General features: G+C 39.9%; 1 protein-coding gene across 2 annotated transcripts in view; it reads left to right on the top strand.

Moving 5' to 3' along the window:
- The window catches only part of DYNC1H1 (dynein cytoplasmic 1 heavy chain 1), a 72,709-nt gene that overhangs the window by 23,523 nt on the left and 27,675 nt on the right, over nucleotides 1-21,511 (top strand). For both annotated transcript variants that reach the window (XM_074996500.1, XM_074996499.1), the window contains exons 21-40: nucleotides 687-833; nucleotides 1,098-1,264; nucleotides 4,413-4,586; nucleotides 5,512-5,677; nucleotides 5,783-5,971; nucleotides 6,071-6,265; nucleotides 9,349-9,631; nucleotides 10,078-10,178; nucleotides 11,039-11,198; nucleotides 11,551-11,794; nucleotides 12,026-12,209; nucleotides 12,889-13,101; nucleotides 13,290-13,528; nucleotides 14,541-14,697; nucleotides 15,128-15,355; nucleotides 15,593-15,823; nucleotides 15,974-16,114; nucleotides 16,450-16,683; nucleotides 18,605-18,811; nucleotides 18,890-19,011. In XM_074996500.1, the coding sequence (XP_074852601.1) occupies nucleotides 687-833; nucleotides 1,098-1,264; nucleotides 4,413-4,586; nucleotides 5,512-5,677; nucleotides 5,783-5,971; nucleotides 6,071-6,265; nucleotides 9,349-9,631; nucleotides 10,078-10,178; nucleotides 11,039-11,198; nucleotides 11,551-11,794; nucleotides 12,026-12,209; nucleotides 12,889-13,101; nucleotides 13,290-13,528; nucleotides 14,541-14,697; nucleotides 15,128-15,355; nucleotides 15,593-15,823; nucleotides 15,974-16,114; nucleotides 16,450-16,683; nucleotides 18,605-18,811; nucleotides 18,890-19,011 (3,782 nt within the window). The remainder of the gene's footprint in view (nucleotides 1-686; nucleotides 834-1,097; nucleotides 1,265-4,412; nucleotides 4,587-5,511; nucleotides 5,678-5,782; nucleotides 5,972-6,070; nucleotides 6,266-9,348; nucleotides 9,632-10,077; nucleotides 10,179-11,038; nucleotides 11,199-11,550; nucleotides 11,795-12,025; nucleotides 12,210-12,888; nucleotides 13,102-13,289; nucleotides 13,529-14,540; nucleotides 14,698-15,127; nucleotides 15,356-15,592; nucleotides 15,824-15,973; nucleotides 16,115-16,449; nucleotides 16,684-18,604; nucleotides 18,812-18,889; nucleotides 19,012-21,511) is intronic.

Genomic DNA, 21,511 nt, shown 5'->3' with positions numbered 1-21,511 from the left:
ACATCAGGCCCCACTTTTCATCCCTGCAATAGGGTGGGCCCCTCCCAACCTGTCTAATGTAACCCAAACCAATGGAAATTTTGGTTATTCATATAAAAAACCCTTTTTGGTGTGTGATAAGTATATAGTGTATATAAAGACTTTATTAATTGATATATAAATGTGAATGCACAACAGTAACATTTCAGTGTTTTTAGTCAGATGGATGAGCCTGAGATCCAGCTGTGCTGCAGCCCTCTTATGAAATTTCTTGCCCTCCCGGAAGGGACTAAGGCCCCTCCTTCCCCACCTCCCCCCCACTTCACCTTGTATTTTCATCATACACTTTTTCATTCTCAGTAACTAAATTAATACAAAAACCAACAGTGTTAAATCCATAGGTTTAGGGTTTATATTAAGCTTTACAAATATCCTGAAGGAACTGTAACTTATAATTCAGGTAAAATAGATTACTGTTCTAAAACTTCTAAGACTGCCTTTTGTAACTTCACTTTGAGTTGCAATAATTTACAAAACATAATTGACATATTTCAACATATGCTTTATAGCGGTCCCTATTTCATGTAACCTCCTAAAGATAAGAGTTCAGCTCATGTAACTATATTTGTATGTTTATATAGAATGAAATAGGTTTAACAGAATTAAAATTACTACAAGGAATTTTTAACATGACTTTCTTCTTAAAGATAAGAGAGGTGTGGAATACTTATGAGCTGGATTTGGTTAACTATCAGAACAAATGTCGTTTGATTCGTGGTTGGGATGATCTCTTCAACAAAGTCAAGGAGCACATTAACAGTGTGTCTGCCATGAAGTTATCACCTTACTACAAGGTATAATGTAAATTTTTTTCTTTGCATTTTATTGTTTATGCCTTTTTTCATATCTTCTGATGTACAGTTGTTCAGGTGGCATCTTGTGTGCCAAGTATGGCAAATTACCAGCTGTACACATGCTATTTATACTTTTTTATGGTGTAACTAAATGTACAACTAGTTATTAAACTATTTGTCCAGTTTCTTTAAAAGCATGCTGACTTTTGTAAACAATTTTTTTGTTTAAGCTAAACTGAGTAATGGTGGTTTTGTAACATTTAGGTGTTTGAAGAAGATGCCCTTAGCTGGGAGGACAAATTGAATCGCATCATGGCACTCTTTGATGTCTGGATAGATGTCCAAAGGCGATGGGTCTACTTGGAGGGTATCTTCACTGGAAGTGCTGATATTAAGCACTTACTGCCTGTTGAAACACAGCGATTCCAAAGGTATTATTTGGATTTGTGAAGCTCTCATTTACAGTTCTGGGCAAGCTGTTCCATTGACTTTTTGTTCCCAAGTCTGCTTTCTGCATGGCCATCCCTTCCAAGTGATTAGAGTCTGTACGTCTCTCCATGAGTCCCTGTAGGGCAATGCTTCCATAAACTTTTTCGTCTCATGGTACTTTTTAAGATCCCAAACTTTTCATGGTACACCAAAATTTTAAAAAGTCAACAATAAAATATTTCAAGAAATAACATTTCAAAATTAAACATACTGCAATAATGAAAACAATTTTAACTTCACATTTTTACTCTAATTTTAATGTGAAATATGACTTTTTTTTTTTAAATGAGCACACACCTTTAATATTTGGCTAAATGCTGGAGAGCTACATGGAGCTCCTGATCCATGCTTGTTTAAAAATATCTCTTATTTTTTGTAAGTGATAGTGATGTGAAGTGAAGGTTACAAAGATAAGTTGTTGAAAATGGCAGTAGAACAATTACTGCATGATTTGAAATCGTTGAATATTCATTTCTCACTTGCAGCCAAAATTGATCCAATAGAATTTCTAAATTTGAATTCAAAGGTGTGATCATCCCTGACATGGAAAAAAAAATTCCTCTCTTTTAAAGATAAACTCATTTGTTAATTTTTCTGAAGAGGACCCAAAAGGATTTTGAATCCAATCTAACTGCTCCATTCCAGATGATCCGAAATAATCCCCCAGTTTTTTTGAAGAAAATTCAAATGTTGCTCTGCAAGTGAGAGTAGCCTTTCATCTTGGTCTAAGTTAGATGCTTGCTTCAACATCTGGAGTGAATCCTGACCACCTAATCTCTCTAAAGTTTGATTGGAACCCATTTAATTTAACTTGTCTGTGCATGTCAGTATGATCTCACTGTGTCCTTGCAGCTCAAGTACATCTGCCAAGTAGGCCAGTTTTCTCAGCCATATTTATCTTGCAATAGATTTGCATGCTGGATCTCACTGCATAAACTGCTTTAGTTCTTCCCTCAGTTAATAAGCTCTTGACTGAACTTGCCTCTTGAAAGTCAGCAAACTTTAGTAGGAAGGAGAAGGGATTGATGTTTTGCTCCCATTTCTTCACATGAAATAGAAAGTGAGACTGCAGTGGTCTTGATTTGATGAGTGACCATTTTGACAACTTCATTTAGTCTGGATCTCAGCTCAGTTGGCAAGCTATTTGATACAAGAGCCTCCCTATATAGAAAACAATGAGTGATTTGGACCTCTGGATTTTCACATATTTTGGACAGGAAGCCTTTTATATTCCCTGTCATTGCTGCTGCGCCACCTGTGCATATGCTTATGCAGTTCTTCCATGAAATTCTATTGGTCACTCTATTTCCTCCCCCATTGTTTTCTATGGAAGGTTTTCCAGAATAAATAATGCTCTCTGAACAGCTGCAATTAGCTGTGCACAACGGTCAATATCTGTAGATTCAACAATTTGCAGAGAAATTTTTCCTGCTTCTATCTTTCCTCCTCACCTCCGGTCCCCCACCACCAGTTTGGTGTCTGTATCCTTTTGACATGTCTTCACTACATCTGCTGAGGGTATTGTTGAAAAGATCAATGATCACTACCGCATTTGCTGCTTCTGGACCGATCCTTGTGCAGATTTCTTGGCGGGCTGGCAAAATAAGAGTTACAGCAATAACATGAGGCTTTTTGGCTTTAGCAGTCAAGCTGGCCTCTTGTGCGTGATCTCATACCTTCACTGATCTCATGAGACAGCTTTGTTTTGCCCTTTTTTTTGTTGCAACCATTTAAAATAATTGCTGTCCTTTTGGAGGTAAATTGGGTGCTTTGTGGAGAGATGTCATTTCAAATGGCTTCATTTGATAATTTAACCCAGCTAATGAGACATTCAAAAAGAGGAGCAGCCAAATCACCAAACCACATGAGTCCAAATGCCAAGTAATTATGTTGATGTATGTTTTATATCTTGGTCATCTGTTTTGCAAATCCACCAGATCATCTGATGGATTATCTCTTTCCCTGAAAATTTGCCCATTGGGGTGAATTTCCGCAAGAAAATGGGGTTCAAAAATTTAAATAAAGAGCAAATAGAATTATCGTTTAAATGTCAAAGTATAAATTTAAAAGAAGGAAATAATCAAACAGTAAAAAAAAATTTAAGTTCTTATATATGCCAATTAAATACAATATGTAGTGTAGGAACTAAATCTAATTGTGACCACTTTTAAATACCATTAAAACTGATTTTTCCCTGTGTTTGCAGATAGACATGTACCACTGTCTGCAATACACCAACTGCACATGCACCTCAAGAACCTGAGGTGCCTCGCACATCAAGACAAACAGAACCCTATTTCTTGCATAAATCATATGTACAGTCAGTAATATATAAAATATATATACAGCCTGAACTAACAAGCAATCTTTTGTTCACATCAAAATCTTTGACCAGGTTCAGGTATCCCAGGGCAATCGGACATATGCATCTCTCCAAAGAATCAGAGACTTTAGCAATGGATTTACTGTGGAATCTGTTTTTGGCTATGTCTACATAAAAGGCTTTTCCTGGCAAAACTGGGTTTTTGTCAGGAAAAACCATGGAGTGTCTACACACAAAACGCACTTTGTTGACAAAACCTGGCATATCTGCTGTCAGCGTTATACTACCTGAACAGGGAGAAGAACATCTTTCTCAACAGCTGTGGTAGATGCTCCAGGGGCCCTTTTAACAGACAGGGCTTCTGGTTCATGGGGCAGCCCTGTCTGCAGAGCTTCAGTACAGCCGTTGTGTTGAGAGGGCCAGACAATCTGACTGCCCTTTGACAGAGTGGATTGCTCATTCAGTTCCTTTTTTGTAGATGCGATCTGTTGACAGAAATTTTGCCAGGAGCCCCATTCTGACAGTGACGTTGGTCAGAGGCTTCTTGTGTAAACGTAGCTTTTGAGCACCACCAATTGAGAGTTATTGTCTGGATCATTGGTACCATGTTCAGAGCTCCACCTGCAATTAATCTTTAGTTATAAAGCCAACCACACCATAATTCTGAAACACAGTATTAATTAGATTTTTTTTCATGTTTGGTAACTGAACTTGTACTATTTATTTCTCATTTTAAATTGTGCTTAATATGTTTCTCACAATCACAGCATCAGTACTGAGTTTCTGGCACTCATGAAAAAAGTATCCAAATCTCCACTTGTGATGGATGTTCTTAACATCCAAGGTGTACAAAGGTCACTGGAGAGATTAGCAGACTTGCTTGGAAAGATCCAGAAAGCATTGGGAGAATACCTAGAAAGGGAAAGATCCTCCTTTCCTCGGTAAGGACCTTTATCTTCTCAATTAAGTGTGTTGGAATAAACTCCTAATATGAATTGTTTGCACAGGAGTGCCTAATGTATAACTTTTACTGAGTTCTGACAGTAACATTTTAATGCACACACAGATATAACATGAATGCTCTGGAAACTTTTTTAATTGCCCAGCTTAGTCACTTTTATGATCCCATTTTGTAGGAAATGACAAGCTTAGGTTTCTTTGTTGGTCACTTGGGATTAGTAAATTTCATGGCATAAGTTGAATATAAATTATTTCTTAAACTGTTTTAACCTGGTAATGAATAATGAAATTCTGAAATTTAGTTTTGGTTAATGAAACAAAATTAACACCTATAAAGATCTCCAAACACAAAACCAGATCTTAAGAATGGTCTCATTTATATCTTGAATTATGCTGCATTCTGTTTCACCTTCAGTTCTCAGTAGTATGTGAAGTATTTGGGTTGTGGATATAAGCATAGCTTCCAGTCAACACATGCTTGACATGGAGGTTGTGTTGCTTCATAGTCTTTCAATATGTGACATTTATCTGGTAATGAGGTGTTTTGAAGTTGAAAGAAAACTCTAAAGCCTTCAGCCTGTGAGCCACTTGCAGCCCAGTCAGCACACAGCTGCAGCCCATGTGATATTGTTAAGGCTGTATGGGTAGTATTGGATGTGGCCTGCAATGTTACATAGGTTGAGAACCACTTCTATAGGTAAACTAAAAATGGTGCAGAGAAGCGCTGGGCTATTTTTATTGTGAGCTAACAAGTGAGCAGTAAGGAAGACCGGCATTGTGCAGCATGGCACAAACTAGCAGACATTTCCCCCAGTGTTCAGGATTTGGGGCAAATATTTATTCTGGGACTTCAATGTAAACTCCAGCAGCTGTTTAAAAAAGCTTTAACTATTTTTCTAATATTAGGTTCTACTTCGTTGGTGATGAGGACTTGCTTGAAATCATAGGAAACAGCAAGAATGTAGCTAAGTTGCAGAAACACTTCAAGAAAATGTTTGCTGGAGTTTCTAGCATCATCCTTAATGAAGATAACTCTGTTGTTCTGGGGATCTCATCACGTGAAGGAGAGGAGGTAGAGCTGCATTTCAGGGTGGTTTTTTTTTGTTTTTGTTTTTTTTTGCAACCTTGAATCTAGTGTATATTAAAACTAGAATGACACTCTTTTTATTTCTTTCAGGTGCTGTTCAAAACACCTGTGTCCATAGTAGAACACCCTAAGATCAATGAGTGGCTCACACTTGTTGAAAAAGAAATGAGGGTCACACTTGCAAAGCTGCTTGCTGAGTCTGTTACTGAAGTAGAAATCTTTGGTAGAGCAACTTCAATTGATCCAGCTACTTATATTTCTTGGATTGATAAATATCAGGTATACATCTTAGTTTGGTTTGACAGCCATGACTATATAATGTACTTTATTGAGCAGGAAAAACTTTTAGCAAAATGTAACTGTATTTTAAATGTTCAGGCTCAGCTTGTTGTCCTGTCAGCCCAAATTGCCTGGTCTGAGAATGTAGAATCTGCTCTGAATGGCATGGTTGGTGGTGGAGACAGCAATCCTCTTCATCTTGTGCTGGCTAATGTAGAGGTCACCTTGAACGTGTTAGCAGATTCTGTTTTGATGGAACAACCACCTCTCCGCAGAAGGAAATTGGAACACTTGGTAAGTTAATATTCTTTTCACAAAATTTTAATACCATCTGGTCATCTTCAAATCATGAAGCTGACACCTAGGAAATTCTTCCACTCTGTTCAGTGCAGATTAGGCCTCAAATAGAGTATTGTGTCCAGTTCAGGGCACCACATTTCAAGAAAGATATGTAGATATAGGAGAAAATCCAGAGGAGAGAAACACGAATGATTAAAGGTCTAGAGAATGTGAACTATGAGGGAAGACAAAAAAACTGGGCTGCTTTAGTTTAGAAAAGAGAAGATGTAGAGGGGACATAAGTTTTCAAATACCTAAATGAGGGTTACAAGAAAAAGAGGGAAAAATTGTTCTTCTCCTTGGCCTTTGAAGCTAGAACAAGGAGCAACGGTCTTAAACTGCAGCAAGGAAGGTTTAGGTTGGACTTTAGGAAAAACTTTGTAACTGTCAGGGTTGTTAAACACCGGAACAAACTGCCTAGGGAGGTTTGTGGAATCTCCAACACTGGAGATATTTAAGAGTAGGTTAGATGGACATCTGTCAGATGGTCTAGATGGTGCTTGGTTTTGCCATGAGGGCAGGGGACTGGACTCAATGACCTCCGTTAGGTCCCTTCCAATTCTAGTGTTCTGTTATTCTAAGGAAAAGCAAAATGTTCCCATCCATCTTCCTTGATTGGGGAAGCAGCTGTTGCTATAGATGTAATTTACATATGCCTGATCTAAAAATAACTTCTATAAACTTGCATGGTAATGTATCATAAGATTCTGAAGAATTGTTTAGTCAATAGAAACAACTCTTCCAGTTCTTGGGCTATACCACCCAGTCTTCTATTGTGAGATTAGATAAGATTTCATCACCTTAGAGTCTGAGCTCCTTCAGCTTTTTAAAAATAAAAGCTACTTTCTAACTTCTAGGGGAAAGTTTAATTTAGAACTTGTGTATGGAGTGGTCATAGACATGTGAAGAACTTACTGAAGAAAGAAGCTAAACTGAAATCCTAAGTCATCTCTTCTTGCCTAGTGAATTCCAGAACATAACTCCAGCTCCTCCTAAGATATGCTCTCTACATTTTTTTGCACCAGAGGAATGCAGCTGACCATTTGTCGTGCTCTTCAGAGGCTCCCATAAAAGAAACCTAAAACTAAACTTCTAATCAGGGAACAAGTGTAGAGTGCATAACCACACAGTGGTATTTGTGGTAGACTGTGCTGCCATGCAACTAGATTGCTGTGGTTTTGTACAAGTTGGAGCTTTAACATGGGATGTGTGTTCACTGCTAGATATTTAAAATATTCAGATTCATGGATCTTTGGCTTTACCATGTTCAAGTCTGTGCTGATATGAGCACCAGTTTCTGGCCTATTGCAGATAAAAGTTGTCATGTTTGCACCCTGAGTATCCACAAGGATTCAAGACTAGTGATAAATTACTCTAAGGGGGAGGTATCTCCTCTATGGTGGAGTCTTAGAGGAAACACATTCTTGGAAATGGATATCTCCATCTATTGGCATCTGTCTTGGCTAAAATCAGCTGTAGAGTCAGTTGCCGATTCCCACCACTGAAAGAAGGGAATGGAGACTTAAAGCTCAGTGCTGGTCTGTACCTGTGTTAGCCGGTGGCCAGGTAATGTGCGGTGAGGTACTCCCCTGGGTCCTAAACAACCCAGTTTTTTTTACTGTTAGAGCAGGGAGCTCCTAGCGCACACACCCACGGCCAGGCTGTAGTACCAAACGGTTAAAGTTCTTTTTGTTGTGCCGGCTTTGTTGCAGTGACAAAAGGGTTAACAGCAGTCAGGCTCAGAGCTTAACTAGTTACAAGTTTATTTAAGCTACAGTTATAAGCGTGCAGTTACAAAAGGCTATTGTTTACTTCTTATATGCTAGCAAAGTACAGGTGTTAACAAGTTACGTTACAATCCAATACGAAGATATCTGTTACCATCTAACACAATGATATCTTGACACAACGACATCTAGTTACAGAGCTCTAATTCTTTAGCTGTGCACAAAAAAGTCGGAGACCTAGCATGGGTGTATCTTACCCTCTCTGCGTCTCTCGATACCAGCGTAGCCAAGCCGGATCGGTCGCTCAATTCCGCGGAAAGACGAATACGAGGTTGGGCGTCCTCAGTTGTGGACCTCGGGAGGCAATCACCTGACCCGACCAGCAGGTAGTTGGTGGAATGCACTCAAAGTTAGAGTTCTGCTGGACCCATCTTTTATACCCCTTTTGGGTTACATATTCTCTTTCTTATCTATGGTGCCAGATCATACTGGTCTGTCTTTGTGACGACAGTTTGTTACAAGGGCATTTCTTACTTAATTTGCACTTGTGAGACAGGAGATAAGCAATTTAGGAGTATAGGACATTCTTTTTGTGTGGGCTGGGCACTTCCCCTTCTGGGATGGTTGTGTGTGTGCATCATATCGATCAATGCCAGCTGGGGTGATTTCTTGAGGGTCTCCCCCCCCCTCGTTGACAGTTTGGCCTGTTAGCCTTCTATCTGTACTTTCTGCTTCTCAGGGTCACGATAAGCTAGCACATCTGGGCCTCAATGAGGGCATCAAAGACTGTGCTGTCAGCAGCCGTTTCTGTGCCCTGTGTGCTTCTCAGTGGGGGGCAGGGCAAGAGAGCAAGCTGGCTTGTAAGGGGGAGACTTTGTCTGGCTACAACCTGCTGTGACTTTATTCCACAGTGTTTCACTAGTTCTATTGGTGGCTTTATGTAGACTTCTGAATAACTTGTGCAGAGGATTAAAACCTGTGGGATCTCTTAGAGGACTTTTGGTAAATATGATAGGGAGAAAAAGAGAAACAGTCCCTGCTGAGTTGGAGGTTTTTAGAGGAAAATGTTAGCTGTTTTAAGGGTGCTGCTCATTACAGCTTCATGGAGGCAAAGTAATATTTGGTGGCTAGTAGCATCTTGTGGCAGAGGTCTAGCAGGGTGAGTTTCTCTCTGCATGCTGAAGATGAATACTAGAAGATGCCTTCTAGCACTGAGAAGTGGCTTTTAATAAACTTAGCTGCAGTGAAATAGTTATTCATTGGAGCACATGACCTTTTTTGGTGGTTGCTAATGGGCTGCTTGTTCTACAGATTACAGAATTAGTGCACCAAAGAGATGTTACAAGATCACTGATTAAAAGTAAGATTGACAACTCCAAATCCTTTGAGTGGCTCAGCCAGATGCGATTCTACTTTGACCCAAAACAGACAGATGTGTTGCAACAGTTGTCCATTCAGATGGCAAATGCCAAATTCAACTATGGTTTTGAGTATCTTGGTGTTCAGGATAAATTAGTCCAGACTCCTCTCACAGACCGCTGTTACCTGACAATGACACAAGCCTTGGAAGCAAGACTTGGAGGATCACCTTTTGGTAAGCTTGGATTTATGAACTGTAAAGATTGAAGTTCATCAGCTATAAAATAAATGCCACAGTTTGAAACTCCAGCTTTGAAAAATGAGCAACACTTAAGCCATGCATTTACTTGCCAGTAGATGAGCACTGCTGCAGTCAGTGCGGTGTGGGGTCAGTTTTAGCAGGTGTGGTGAGGACATGGTAAGAGGGCACACTCTCTTGCTTTGTGTACTCCACCTCCCCAAGATGAGTAAGGAAGCTGATTGGAAATGCTTCACCAACAGTGTGGTGTAGGCACCACAGTTAATAAGCCTAAACTACTTGGACTTCAGTTATGAATACTGTTGCTGAAGTAGTGTAACTTGGGTCAACTGTGGTAGTGTAAGCCCATAGACTCTCTCCAGAAGCACTAAAACAATATTTACGTGGAGAGACTAATGGTTTTTATGCTATCTTTAACACAGGTCCTGCTGGTACTGGTAAAACAGAATCCGTAAAGGCCCTTGGACACCAGCTTGGCCGCTTTGTTCTGGTTTTCAACTGTGATGAAACATTTGACTTCCAGGTACAGTATCTTTCATCTAACATGAGAACAGTCTTCATTTGAAGTTAGTCTCATAATATGCTGTTTAAACTTGTAGCTTCCAAAGCATGAAGCTTGTTTCTGTGTCTGGTTACTTCACTGTTTCATCGAATCTCACTACCACCAAAGCAGAACTGGGTTAGAAGCTGTGTCCTTTGTTTTTAGATGGTAATTTATCAAGTGAAAATCTGAACTGAACTTGTAAGGTAACTAGAGATATTTTCAAACTCTTATGGTATCTGTCTTTTGTCTATTGGCTGTGTGACCAACAGAAGTAGACCTACTTTAATGGAAATCTGGTAGGTGTAACTGGTGGATAACAAGTGGATGTGCTTGCTGCACTTACTCCTTTATCTCAATAGACTTAATATAGTGCAGCATCTCAACTACTTTGAAATTCTACTGCAGGTGTAGACATGTGCTTGCAGATTTTTAAATTAACGCATTTCTCTACTGAGGGGTAAAAATTGCTTTTCATGTATATACAGTACAAAATGCAAATCTTAAACCAGGAGGTATGGAACTAGGTATTTGTATCTGTGGGAGACAAGCCTGCAAATGTGCATGCAACATATTCTTCACTTACTGTTCAAATTGCCAGCTTTTCCTTCTGCTGTTAGTGATTATTTAAAGCTGAAATTCCAACTTGTATAACTTTGGAGTGGTGGGTAGAGGAGAAGTTGTTTCAGTTAAAGTATAAAGATTCTCAGCATAAAGATACATGTACACACATTAAATAGGGGGATTGTGTGTAAACTATCCAGTGTATACCAGTTCTGCTAAGCGCACAACTTTTTTCGAAGTGTATGTATACATAAAGCTTTTCTTTTCTCCGCCTACAGGCAATGGGACGCATCTTTGTGGGGCTCTGTCAAGTGGGCGCATGGGGCTGTTTTGATGAGTTCAACCGACTTGAGGAGCGTATGCTTTCTGCTGTTTCTCAGCAGGTTCAGTGCATCCAGGAAGCCTTGCGAGAACATTCCAATCCAAACTATGACAAGTGTATGCAACCTTTTTCCTAGCTGATGATTTTGCATGACTCTTCTGGCAAAAGAATGCTCTTATTTGCATGTCTGAAATAAGTCCTTGCAAGAAATCTCCTTGATCAAGTTATACTCTATTGACCAAGGGTTTTCATTAAATTTGAAGATGTAACTCAAAACATGAAATGGCTTTAACTGGCATTCAGTCACTTTCAATATTGTACAATAGTAGTGTACTGTTAGAAAAAGTTTGACTTGAACTATAAACAAAACTATACAGGGTACTGAAAGTGAAGTTTCACTTACTGTGGTTGATAGCTGACTTGACTAAAAGTCAATTGTAACTAAAAACATTTTGCGTGCACTTTTAGCTTCCACACCTATTACTTGTGAACTGCTCAACAAACAAGTTAAAGTGAGCCCAGACATGGCTGTCTTCATCACCATGAATCCTGGTTATGCGGGCAGATCAAATCTTCCAGACAACTTGAAGAAGCTGTTCCGTAGCTTGGCGATGACAAAGCCAGATCGCCAGCTGATTGCCCAGGTCATGTTGTACTCACAGGGTTTCCGTACTGCAGAAGTGCTTGCCAATAAGATTGTTCCATTTTTCAAGTAAGTATTAGACACATAACTAACTCTGCCCCAGGCCACTAAAAGAACTTGTGTGTTTTAAATATGGAACTTAATGCTTTTTACTAGCTAGTTAGCAACTGACTTAGTAACTAGTTTTGAAACTACCAGTTCAAGAACATAGGATAGTAAGAGTGTGACACTTTACTGTTGAACATGAGTTTTGTGATCTTAGTGTGTCAAAAGCTGATTCTGATGTCTTTTTTTCCTTAGACTCTGTGATGAGCAGCTGTCTTCTCAAAGCCATTATGACTTTGGCTTAAGAGCCTTGAAGAGTGTACTGGTTAGTGCAGGAAATGTGAAGAGGGAGAGGATTCAGAAAATAAAAAAGGAGAAGGAAGAGCGTGGTGAAGTTGTTGATGAAGGGGAAATTGCTGAGAACCTACCAGAACAAGAGGTAATATATAGATATAGATATATAGATTCCTGAATTTTTTAATTGATTCACAGCAAAGGGTTGATAGTTTATACAGACATAAATTAGCATTTGCAGTAAACTTGTTCGTTCTAGATACATTAACATAATCTAAGTTCACAAGCATCCAGTTTTACTTAGTTGTACTACTTTAGGCTATAGGGTAGCAGCTTCATTAGTTTGAACTGAGTTTTAATTAGTGTTTGAATGACTGGAAATGTCTATCTTACAATAAAACAGAAGCACCTGATTTGTTTGTGGTCATTACAAACTTTCATTACTCCGGTAAAAGGAGTGCTTTTCCAACTAGATTCAGAGTGGACCAGACATTTTGATAGAATTCCTGACGTTCACATCGCTTTCAGATAAATGTTCTGTAGGCAAGTACAGTTATCATTCAAAGCAAATTGTATTGGGTGATACCTTAAGCATTACCTGAATAGAAATACTTTAAGTTCATGGTGCATTATCATAAATGGCACAAATACAAAAGTCAACCTCAAAGTAGCTTCTCAGGGAGTAAGAATGCCAAATGCAAACTTCACAAATATACTCTATGGTCGTTCAGCATGGTATGAAATATTTCCCTTAATTTGGCTAATACAAACAATGCATTGCTTACCATATATTGTCTAATCAGAATGTGCAATTTTCCATATAGATCTTGATCCAGAGTGTGTGTGAAACAATGGTACCAAAGCTTGTTGCAGAAGATATCCCATTGCTGTTCAGTCTCTTGTCTGATGTATTTCCTGGAGTACAGTATCACCGTGGTGAAATGACAGCCCTGCGAGAAGAGCTTAAGAAAGTGTGTCAGGAAATGTACCTTACGTATGGTGATGGAGAAGAAGTTGGTGGCATGTGGGTTGAAAAGGTACATTGCGATGATTGTAAATCTTAGCATTGAGTTGACAAATAACACTTGCCATATTCCATGATACAGAAATCAAATAAAACTATTCCCCAAATACACTTATTTATGACTTAAGTAACTTCAGATTAATAGTTGTTTGAATCTTAATAAATGCAATACTTAAGGCAAATCATTTTGTTCTGCCACAGGTTCTTCAGCTCTATCAAATTACCCAGATCAATCATGGGCTGATGATGGTGGGTCCTTCTGGAAGTGGAAAGACAATGGCTTGGAGAGTGCTGCTAAAAGCCCTGGAGCGGTTAGAGGGCGTGGAAGGTGTTGCTCACATCATTGATCCAAAAGCAATCAGCAAAGATCACCTCTATGGTACTTTGGATCCAAATACCAGAGAATGGACAGATGGATTGTTTACGCATGTCCTGAGAAAGTGAGTCTTAAACATTAGTAGCATATTTTTTTTTTTTTTAAAGGTGACAGTTAAGGAGATCCTGGCAATAGAGCAGGGGCGCACAAACTGGGGTGCCTGTGCCCTTTGGTGGGGGGGGTAGTGGAATTTCAAAAAGGGGGCACAGCACGATCTCCCTCTGCAGGGGCCCTCCGCAGCCTCCATCAGCTAAACAGCATTGCCTGCCTGCCTGCCTCCATTGGCTGTTAGCTGAGGGCCAGCTTCATTTCCAGCACACCGTGCCCCCACTTCCAGCTGCTGCAGGTTCGTCTGCAGCCTTCCTGGGCTAGGCTGATCCCAGCTGCCAGCCCTCCTGCTCCTAGGGGGCCACCGTCACCTGGGAGTGCCACAATCATTTCCAGTCTGCCAGCCTGAACAGGCTGAGAGGCATGTGTAGCAAAGGCAGCTGAGTGGGGGTAGGCTTCTACCGGGATATCCCCTTTGTTCAGCCTCAGACAGTTGAGGCTTTCTTTTTTTCAAGTGCAGTTATGTTGCTCTTTTCTTTTTTGTTGTTTTGTTTAACATTACCCAGGAGGGCTGAGTTGGGGGTAATGGGCTCTTTAAATAGCAGGAAGGAATTTTGTCCTATTCTCCTCTCTTCTCCTCTTCCCTCCTCCACCCCCCGCAGCCCCCAGAGTGGGTGAGATCAGGTCTTAAAACAGCAAGATACTTATATAAATAAAAAGACTCCATTTCATTAAAAACATTTAAATGTTACTGGTTCTGTATATGTATATTTGAATTTATATACTGATTAACAAAGTTTTTACGTCCTATATACTTATTTTCTTATGTGCTGAAAGGCTTTTTATGTGAACATAAGTGAAATTTCTGTCTATTTGAATTACATGAGACAGGTTCAGGGGCCTGACTAATTGCAGGGCTGAAAAGGGGGGCCTGACATAAAAAGTTTGCCACCCTTGCCATAGGGGATGGAGACAAGGGAAAATTACTTTTGTTGTTTAACTTGCACTAAATGCTTTCCTGAACTTAGGATCATAGACAATGTGAGAGGTGAATTGCAAAAACGACAGTGGATCATCTTTGATGGGGATGTAGATCCTGAATGGGTGGAGAACTTAAACTCTGTGTTGGATGACAACAAACTGCTGACTCTGCCTAATGGAGAACGTCTCAGCCTTCCACCAAATGTAAATTTTGTTTTTTACAGATACTAGAAATGTTACAAATAGTCTAATCAACTGGTAATTTGATAGCTCTGTACTTTTGTTAGCTGACACGAACTGGTTTTCATCACAGAGCAGCAAAGGGTAAATTTTAAAACTTCAGCAGAGCAAAAGGGATTTGATGCAATGGTTTGTTTGAATTGTTTAAAGACCCTTTTGGTTAGTTTTTTTTGTCAGATTTACCTTGACCCTACAAGACTAGAAGTATTAGATCATGCATAAATTATCTAGGTGTTAATTTCATGGGGTATTTTTTTGTAGGTAAGACAAGTTAATTTTGATCCCATCTGTTGTTGTTGTTTCAAGAGTTCAGAGAAGCATGTTAACTGACCTTTTTAGTAGGTTCCATAGAACGTAAAATCTAACTTCTTAAATATGTGCTCTTTTTCCCTAGGTACGTATCATGTTTGAGGTACAGGATCTGAAATATGCTACTCTGGCCACAGTGTCAAGGTGTGGAATGGTCTGGTTCAGTGAAGATGTTCTAAGTACTGACATGATATTCAATAACTTCTTGGCCAGACTACGAAGTATCCCTCTGGATGAAGGTGAAGAAGAAGCTCAGCGCAGGCGAAAGGGCAAAGAAGATGAAGGTGAAGAAGCAGCTTCTCCAGTGTTGCAGGTATAACTTGGACTGGATTAGAATGGACTGTGGACTAACATCATACTCAAAAGTAAAATGTGCCTTGAAAGCTACTCTCAAAGGCTCTACTGAATATAAATGGAGATTTAGCTTGCATGTTAGTCCCAAATTGAAGTATATGACTGGTTGAACCCATGCTGCAAAGACTTATTTTAAAATATAGCATTAGGAATTAAGACTACAAAGTTCCTGAACCAACACTGTCTTTACCAACAGATTCAAAGAGATGTAGCAACAATTATGCAGCCATATTTCACATCCAATGGACTAGTGACGAAAGCTCTTGAACATGCTTTCAAGTTAGAGCACATCATGGACCTCACTCGTTTGCGCTGTCTCGGTTCATTGTTCTCCATGTTGCATCAGGCTTGCCGCAACGTAGCCCAGTACAATGCAAACCATCCAGACTTCCCTATGCAGATAGACCAACTTGAGCGTTATATCCAGGTAAAGTAAAAACTGCAACAAAGTGATCTGAAAGCCTAAAGATGAATAGTTACCAGGCTCATTAATTGTATTACTTTGAACTGTCCCTTGAACACAAGTAATCCTTTTTTTTGCATTTGTATGAACTAATCTTTCTCTATCTTCCATCAGAGATACCTGGTGTATGCAATACTATGGTCGCTTTCTGGAGATAGCCGTCTAAAAATGAGAGCAGAGCTGGGAGAATACATTAGGCGAATCACCACTGTACCTTTGCCTACAGCACCCAACATGCCTATAATTGATTATGAGGTAACAGCCTCTTGTGCTTCATAAAGGCTAAAAACGTAATTGCTAATGAAACAAAATCAGAAAGATGCTATTTCTAAATTAACCTGTGAGTAAATCAGTATCTTACAATGTAGCTCTTCTGTGCAAGCTGCTCTAAACTTCAACTCCATACATAATGCACTGTGTGGTTCAAGCTGCTTCTAAACTAGTCTCTCAGCACCAAATTTGCAAGTATTAAAAGTCTGAGTTGAGTTTAAAGCATAAAGTTCAGAATCTATTTTATAAAATAAAATGGGGTTAAGAACCCCATTGGAACGTATCTACTAAATGTGTAGATTAACTTTCTGTTCAACTAGGTGTCAATTACGGGTGAATGGGTCCCATGGCAGTCCAAGGTTCCTCAGATTGAAGTTGAGACACACAAGGTTGCAGCTCCTGATGTTGTGGTACCAACTCTAGATACTGTCCGCCATGAAGCTTTGCTGTATACTTGGCTAGCAGAACACAAACCTCTAGTTCTCTGTGGCCCTCCGGGGTCGGGAAAGACGATGACCCTCTTCAGTGCTCTCAGAGCCCTGCCTGATATGGAGGTAACTATTCTGTTTATGTGGGTTATTGAATGATAGCAAACTGCTTACGGGATTCACTTTTGATTACTGCTATGTGTGACAAAGGCTTCATTATATCAGACCTCTTCATCCAAATAAAGGAACATATTCTAACAACACTCTGAGGCAGAAATATGATCTGTAAAATGGGAAGTAGAGACCTACAGCAGAAATCAGTGGCTTACCTCACACATTTCCTAAATCCAGGAGTCCCTTTAACTGTAAGGCCCATCTGTTCTTCCTTTCCAACTAGCACTGGTATTACTGGCTTATTTTCATTTTGTTCAGTATTAAAGGCATTCAGAGTTCAAATAGCTATTCCACCTAGGTGTGTAAGTATTAAGAGTGATGTGTGAGACATTGTGTATTAAAAATTAGGGAAATCCAACCTAGAAGGAACTACTGTAAAATTGGTTGGAAAACTGTTCCCAGAGTAATCATCAGTCGTTCGGTCATGCTGGAAAGGCATAACAAGTAGGGTTTGGCAAGGATCAGTTCTGGGTTCAGTTCTGCTCAATATCCTCATCAGTGATTTAGATCAGGGGTCAGTAACCCTCAGCACAGGTGCGAAGAGCGGCACACAAGCCAACTTTCATCAGCATGTGAGGCAGGAGCTCAGCCATTGCCCTCCTCCCCCATGCAGCCAGGAGTTTGCATCTGTGGATTAACACAAGACCAGCTAATGCTACCAACCACCACCCTAAAACTAAAGCTTTGCATCTTAATTTGTTCACTAATAAAGCTGGTGTGAGTAGGACTATTTGACTTTATCACCAGCACTCTGACCGTTCGTAGAGGTCAAGGTCAAATTTCAAAAAACTTGGAAAGGTGGTTCTCCCCGATTTAGATAGTAGCATAGCAAGTACACTGAGTTTCTGGATGATCTCAAGATGAGAGAGGTTGCAAGTAGATTGCAGGATAGGATTATAATTCAAGCAAACTAGGTAACTAGGATGAAATTCAATAAAGACAAATGCAGAGTGCTCTACTTAGGGCAGGAATAATCAGCTGCACACATACAAAAGAGGAAAAGAATGTCTAGGAAGGAGTACTGCGTAAAGTTGAGCTAGGTGTCATAGAGGACCAGAAGCTAAATAAGAGTCAGTGTGACACTCTTGGGTGCAGGGGAGCCAGTATCATTCTGGGATGTATTAACAGAAGTAAACGAGATGGTAGAAGTAATCCTTCCCCTCTGCTCTGCACTGATTGGGCCTCAACTAGAGTATTTTGTGTCCAGTTGTGGTTACATTTCAGGAAAGATTTGGAGGTCCAGAGAAGAGCAACACAACTTGAAGGAATTGGGTTTGCTTAGTCTGGAAAAGAGAAAACTAAGAGGGAGCATAACAGCTTTCAAGTATCTAAAAGGTTGTTAAAAGAAGGCAGAAAAAAATTTTCAGTCTCTTATAGGATACGAAGCAATAGAACTAAACTCACAGCCAGGGAGGTTTAGGTTGGATGTTGGGGGTGGGGGAGGAATCTTTTAGCTGTCAGGTTGGTTAAACACTGAACTAAATTACATAGCGAGGGCGTGGAACTCCATCTTTGGAGATTTAAAGGGTTTTGACAAACCCCTGTCAGGTATGGTCAGTCTAAATGGTGCTTGATCCTGTCTCGAGTCCAGAAGACTGGAGTTGATGGCATCTGGAGGTTCCTTCCAATTCTGTTCTGTGATTCCATTACAACAAATGGGGGCAACTGGTGCACAACAGGTTTTGATGACAGTCTGGGAGTGTGTGCACACGGACACCATCCCGTGATCAATATCTACGGCATATATTTTCAATCCGATGCCAAGCTGTAACATTTGTTTACTGAGGAATGATAATCTACTTAAATTTTAGTTCTAAGTCTTTACACGCTTAAGATGTCATCGTGGCATTACCACTTTCATCCTTTTTTTAAGGTTGTTGGACTTAACTTCTCTAGTGCTACAACCCCAGAGCTACTTCTGAAAACTTTTGATCATTACTGTGAGTACAGGCGTACACCTAATGGCGTGGTGCTGGCTCCTGTGCAACTAGGAAAGTGGCTGGTGCTGTTCTGTGATGAGATCAACTTGCCTGATATGGATAAGTATGGCACGCAGAGGGTCATCTCCTTCATTAGACAGGTTTGTTTGGTTGAGGAACTAAGGATTTTACTATTATGTTATGCACACTTTCTTAGTTAAAACAATTCTCTCATTCAGATGGTGGAACATGGAGGCTTCTACCGCACATCAGATCAGACCTGGGTGAAATTAGAGAGGATTCAGTTTGTTGGAGCTTGTAACCCACCTACCGATCCTGGGAGGAAACCACTTTCTCATAGGTAAAGTACTACTCTGTAGCTACTAAAACTTACTCCATTTTGCACATTAGTACTGTATGTGATGCCTTTAATTTCCAATACTGGAGTTCAGTTAACTTCAGATACAATGTGATGAAGGCTAATTTAGCTATAACTAATCAGGAAAGAGATCTTGGAGTTACTGTGGAGAGTTCCTTGAAAACATCCACGCAGTGTGCAGAGGCAGTCCAAAAAGGCAAATAGTGTGTTAGGGACAAGGAGTCTCTTACTGCCCCTATGTAAATCTATGGCACGCCCACATCTTGAATACTGTGTATAGATGTGATCTCCTCACCTAAAAAAAAGATATCCTGGCACTGGAAAAGGTCCAGAAAAGCACAACTAAAATGATTAGGGGCTTGGAACAGGTCCCATATGAGGAGAGGCTAAAAAGATAGGGACTTCTCAATTTAGAAAAGAGGAGACTGAGGGGGCGGACATGATAGAGGTATATAAAATTGACAGATGTGGAGAGGGTGAATAAGGAGAAGTTATTTTTTTGTGCCCATAATACAAGAACTAGAGGACACCACATGAAATTAATGGGTAGCAGGTTTAAAACTAATAAAAAGTTTCTTCTTCACTCAGCGCGTACCTGTGGAGCTCCTTGCCAGAGGAGACTGTGAAGGCTAGGACTATAACGGAATTTAAGAAAGAGCTAGATATGTTCATGGAGGTTAGGTCCATAAAAGGCTACTAGCCAATGGTAGGAATGGTGTCCCTGGCCTCTGATTTTTCAGGCTGGAGGTGGATGGCAGGAGACAAATCGCTTGATCATTGTCTTTGGTCCACCCCCTCTGGGGCTCCTAATGCTGGCCACTGTCAGCAGACAGGCTATTGGGCTGGATGGGCCTTTGGTCTGACCCAGCATGGCCATTCTTATGATCTTTATACTCGTTTAAAAATACTCTGGTTCCAAATGAGTTGCTCAGGAGCTTGCTGGACTATAATGTTGATCTTCAATAAGTCCTGGAGCACTGGAAATCCCAGAAGAACGGGAGAAGTCTACTCTTTTTAAGGGTAAATGGAGTTAATGGGTTTATGAAAAATAGATCTTGTCACCTAAACTTGGAATCCCATCAACACCAACCAAAGTAGTTTGACAAGTATCAGAGGGGTAGTGGCAGTGTTAGTCTGTATCCGCAAAAACAATGAAGTCCTGTGTCACCTTTTTGAGACTAACATATTGGGGTATAAGCTTTCATGGGCAAAGACCCACTTCGTCAGATGCAAGTTTAGGTGATAAAGGTAATACTGTGGACACAATGTACTCAATTCTAATCCTTACGTAGTATTGCACAACATTTTTGAATTTTTTAAAAACCCAGGTGTAAAAGTGACATAGTTTAGTTTTTTAATGCGTTCATTGTGTACTGACAGGTCTCAATGTAACTTAATGGGGAGCGTTCTTGAGTGGGGTTGCTCAGGGACTGATTCTTGGCCATACAAGCTCTAACATCTTCATCAATTACCTGTAAGAGAACAAAATCATCACGGACTGTTTTCAGAGGATCCCAAAATGGGCAGGGGATGGTAAATAAAGAGAAGGGGTAACAGAACTGATTTGTAACAATCTGCGTCACTTAATAAACTGGGAGTAAGCAACTAATGTGCATTTTAATACTGCTAAATGTAAAGGTATACATGTAGGAATGTAGAACATTAGTGATATTTTAAGATTGGGGAACTCTATCCTGAGAGAGCTTTGGAGATCATGTTTGGTAATCAGTTGAACTTGAGCTCCCTGCTGAACCTGTAACAAAGTGACCAAAAATACAAATGAGATCCTGGGGTGTTTACTTGAGAATATAAGTAGAAATGAACAGCTTTATTTGATCTCTGGCACTGATAGGCCACTGCTACAGTCTTTGTTTCTGGTGCCCATAATTCAAGAAAGATGGACAACTGAAGAGGGTTTGGAGAAGAGCCACATAAAGGATTAGAAAGCATGCTTTTATAGTGCTCAAGCGTTTAGCTTAACAAAGGATAGGTTAAGAAGGGACTTGGTCTGCAAGTACCCACATGTGGACAGATATTTAATGATAGACTCATTGGCTTCCAGCCACTGGATCATGTTAAGCCTTTCTTTGCTAGACAAATTCAGACTGGAAGCAAGGCATAAATTTAAACAGCAAATAGCTTGAGGAATTATCTGTATCATTCCCAACTTTTAAATTGATCTAGTAGCATCTTTCTTTAGAAGATGCGTGTGAATTATTTTGGGAAGTTCTACACCCTGTGCGATACAAGACGCTAAAGTAAATGATTTCTTCTGGCCTTAAAATCTATTAACTGTACTCCACATTCCTGTACTTTGAGTAAGACTTTTACGTTAGCCACCATGTTGTTGACTGGTGTGGGTTCTGAACATTACTCACTTCGGAGGCACAGAATGCTCTTCTGAAATTTTTATTTTTACCCTATGAAACAGTTCTGAGATGACAAGTGAACCAATATGAAGATATTGTGGAGTACAAGTCAG

This window comes from Carettochelys insculpta, chromosome 6 (genome assembly GCF_033958435.1).
Source record: "Carettochelys insculpta isolate YL-2023 chromosome 6, ASM3395843v1, whole genome shotgun sequence".
Lineage (NCBI taxonomy): Eukaryota > Metazoa > Chordata > Testudines > Carettochelyidae > Carettochelys > Carettochelys insculpta.
Note: the sequence above shows the minus strand (reverse complement) of the source record. Positions and strands in the feature narration are given on the sequence as shown.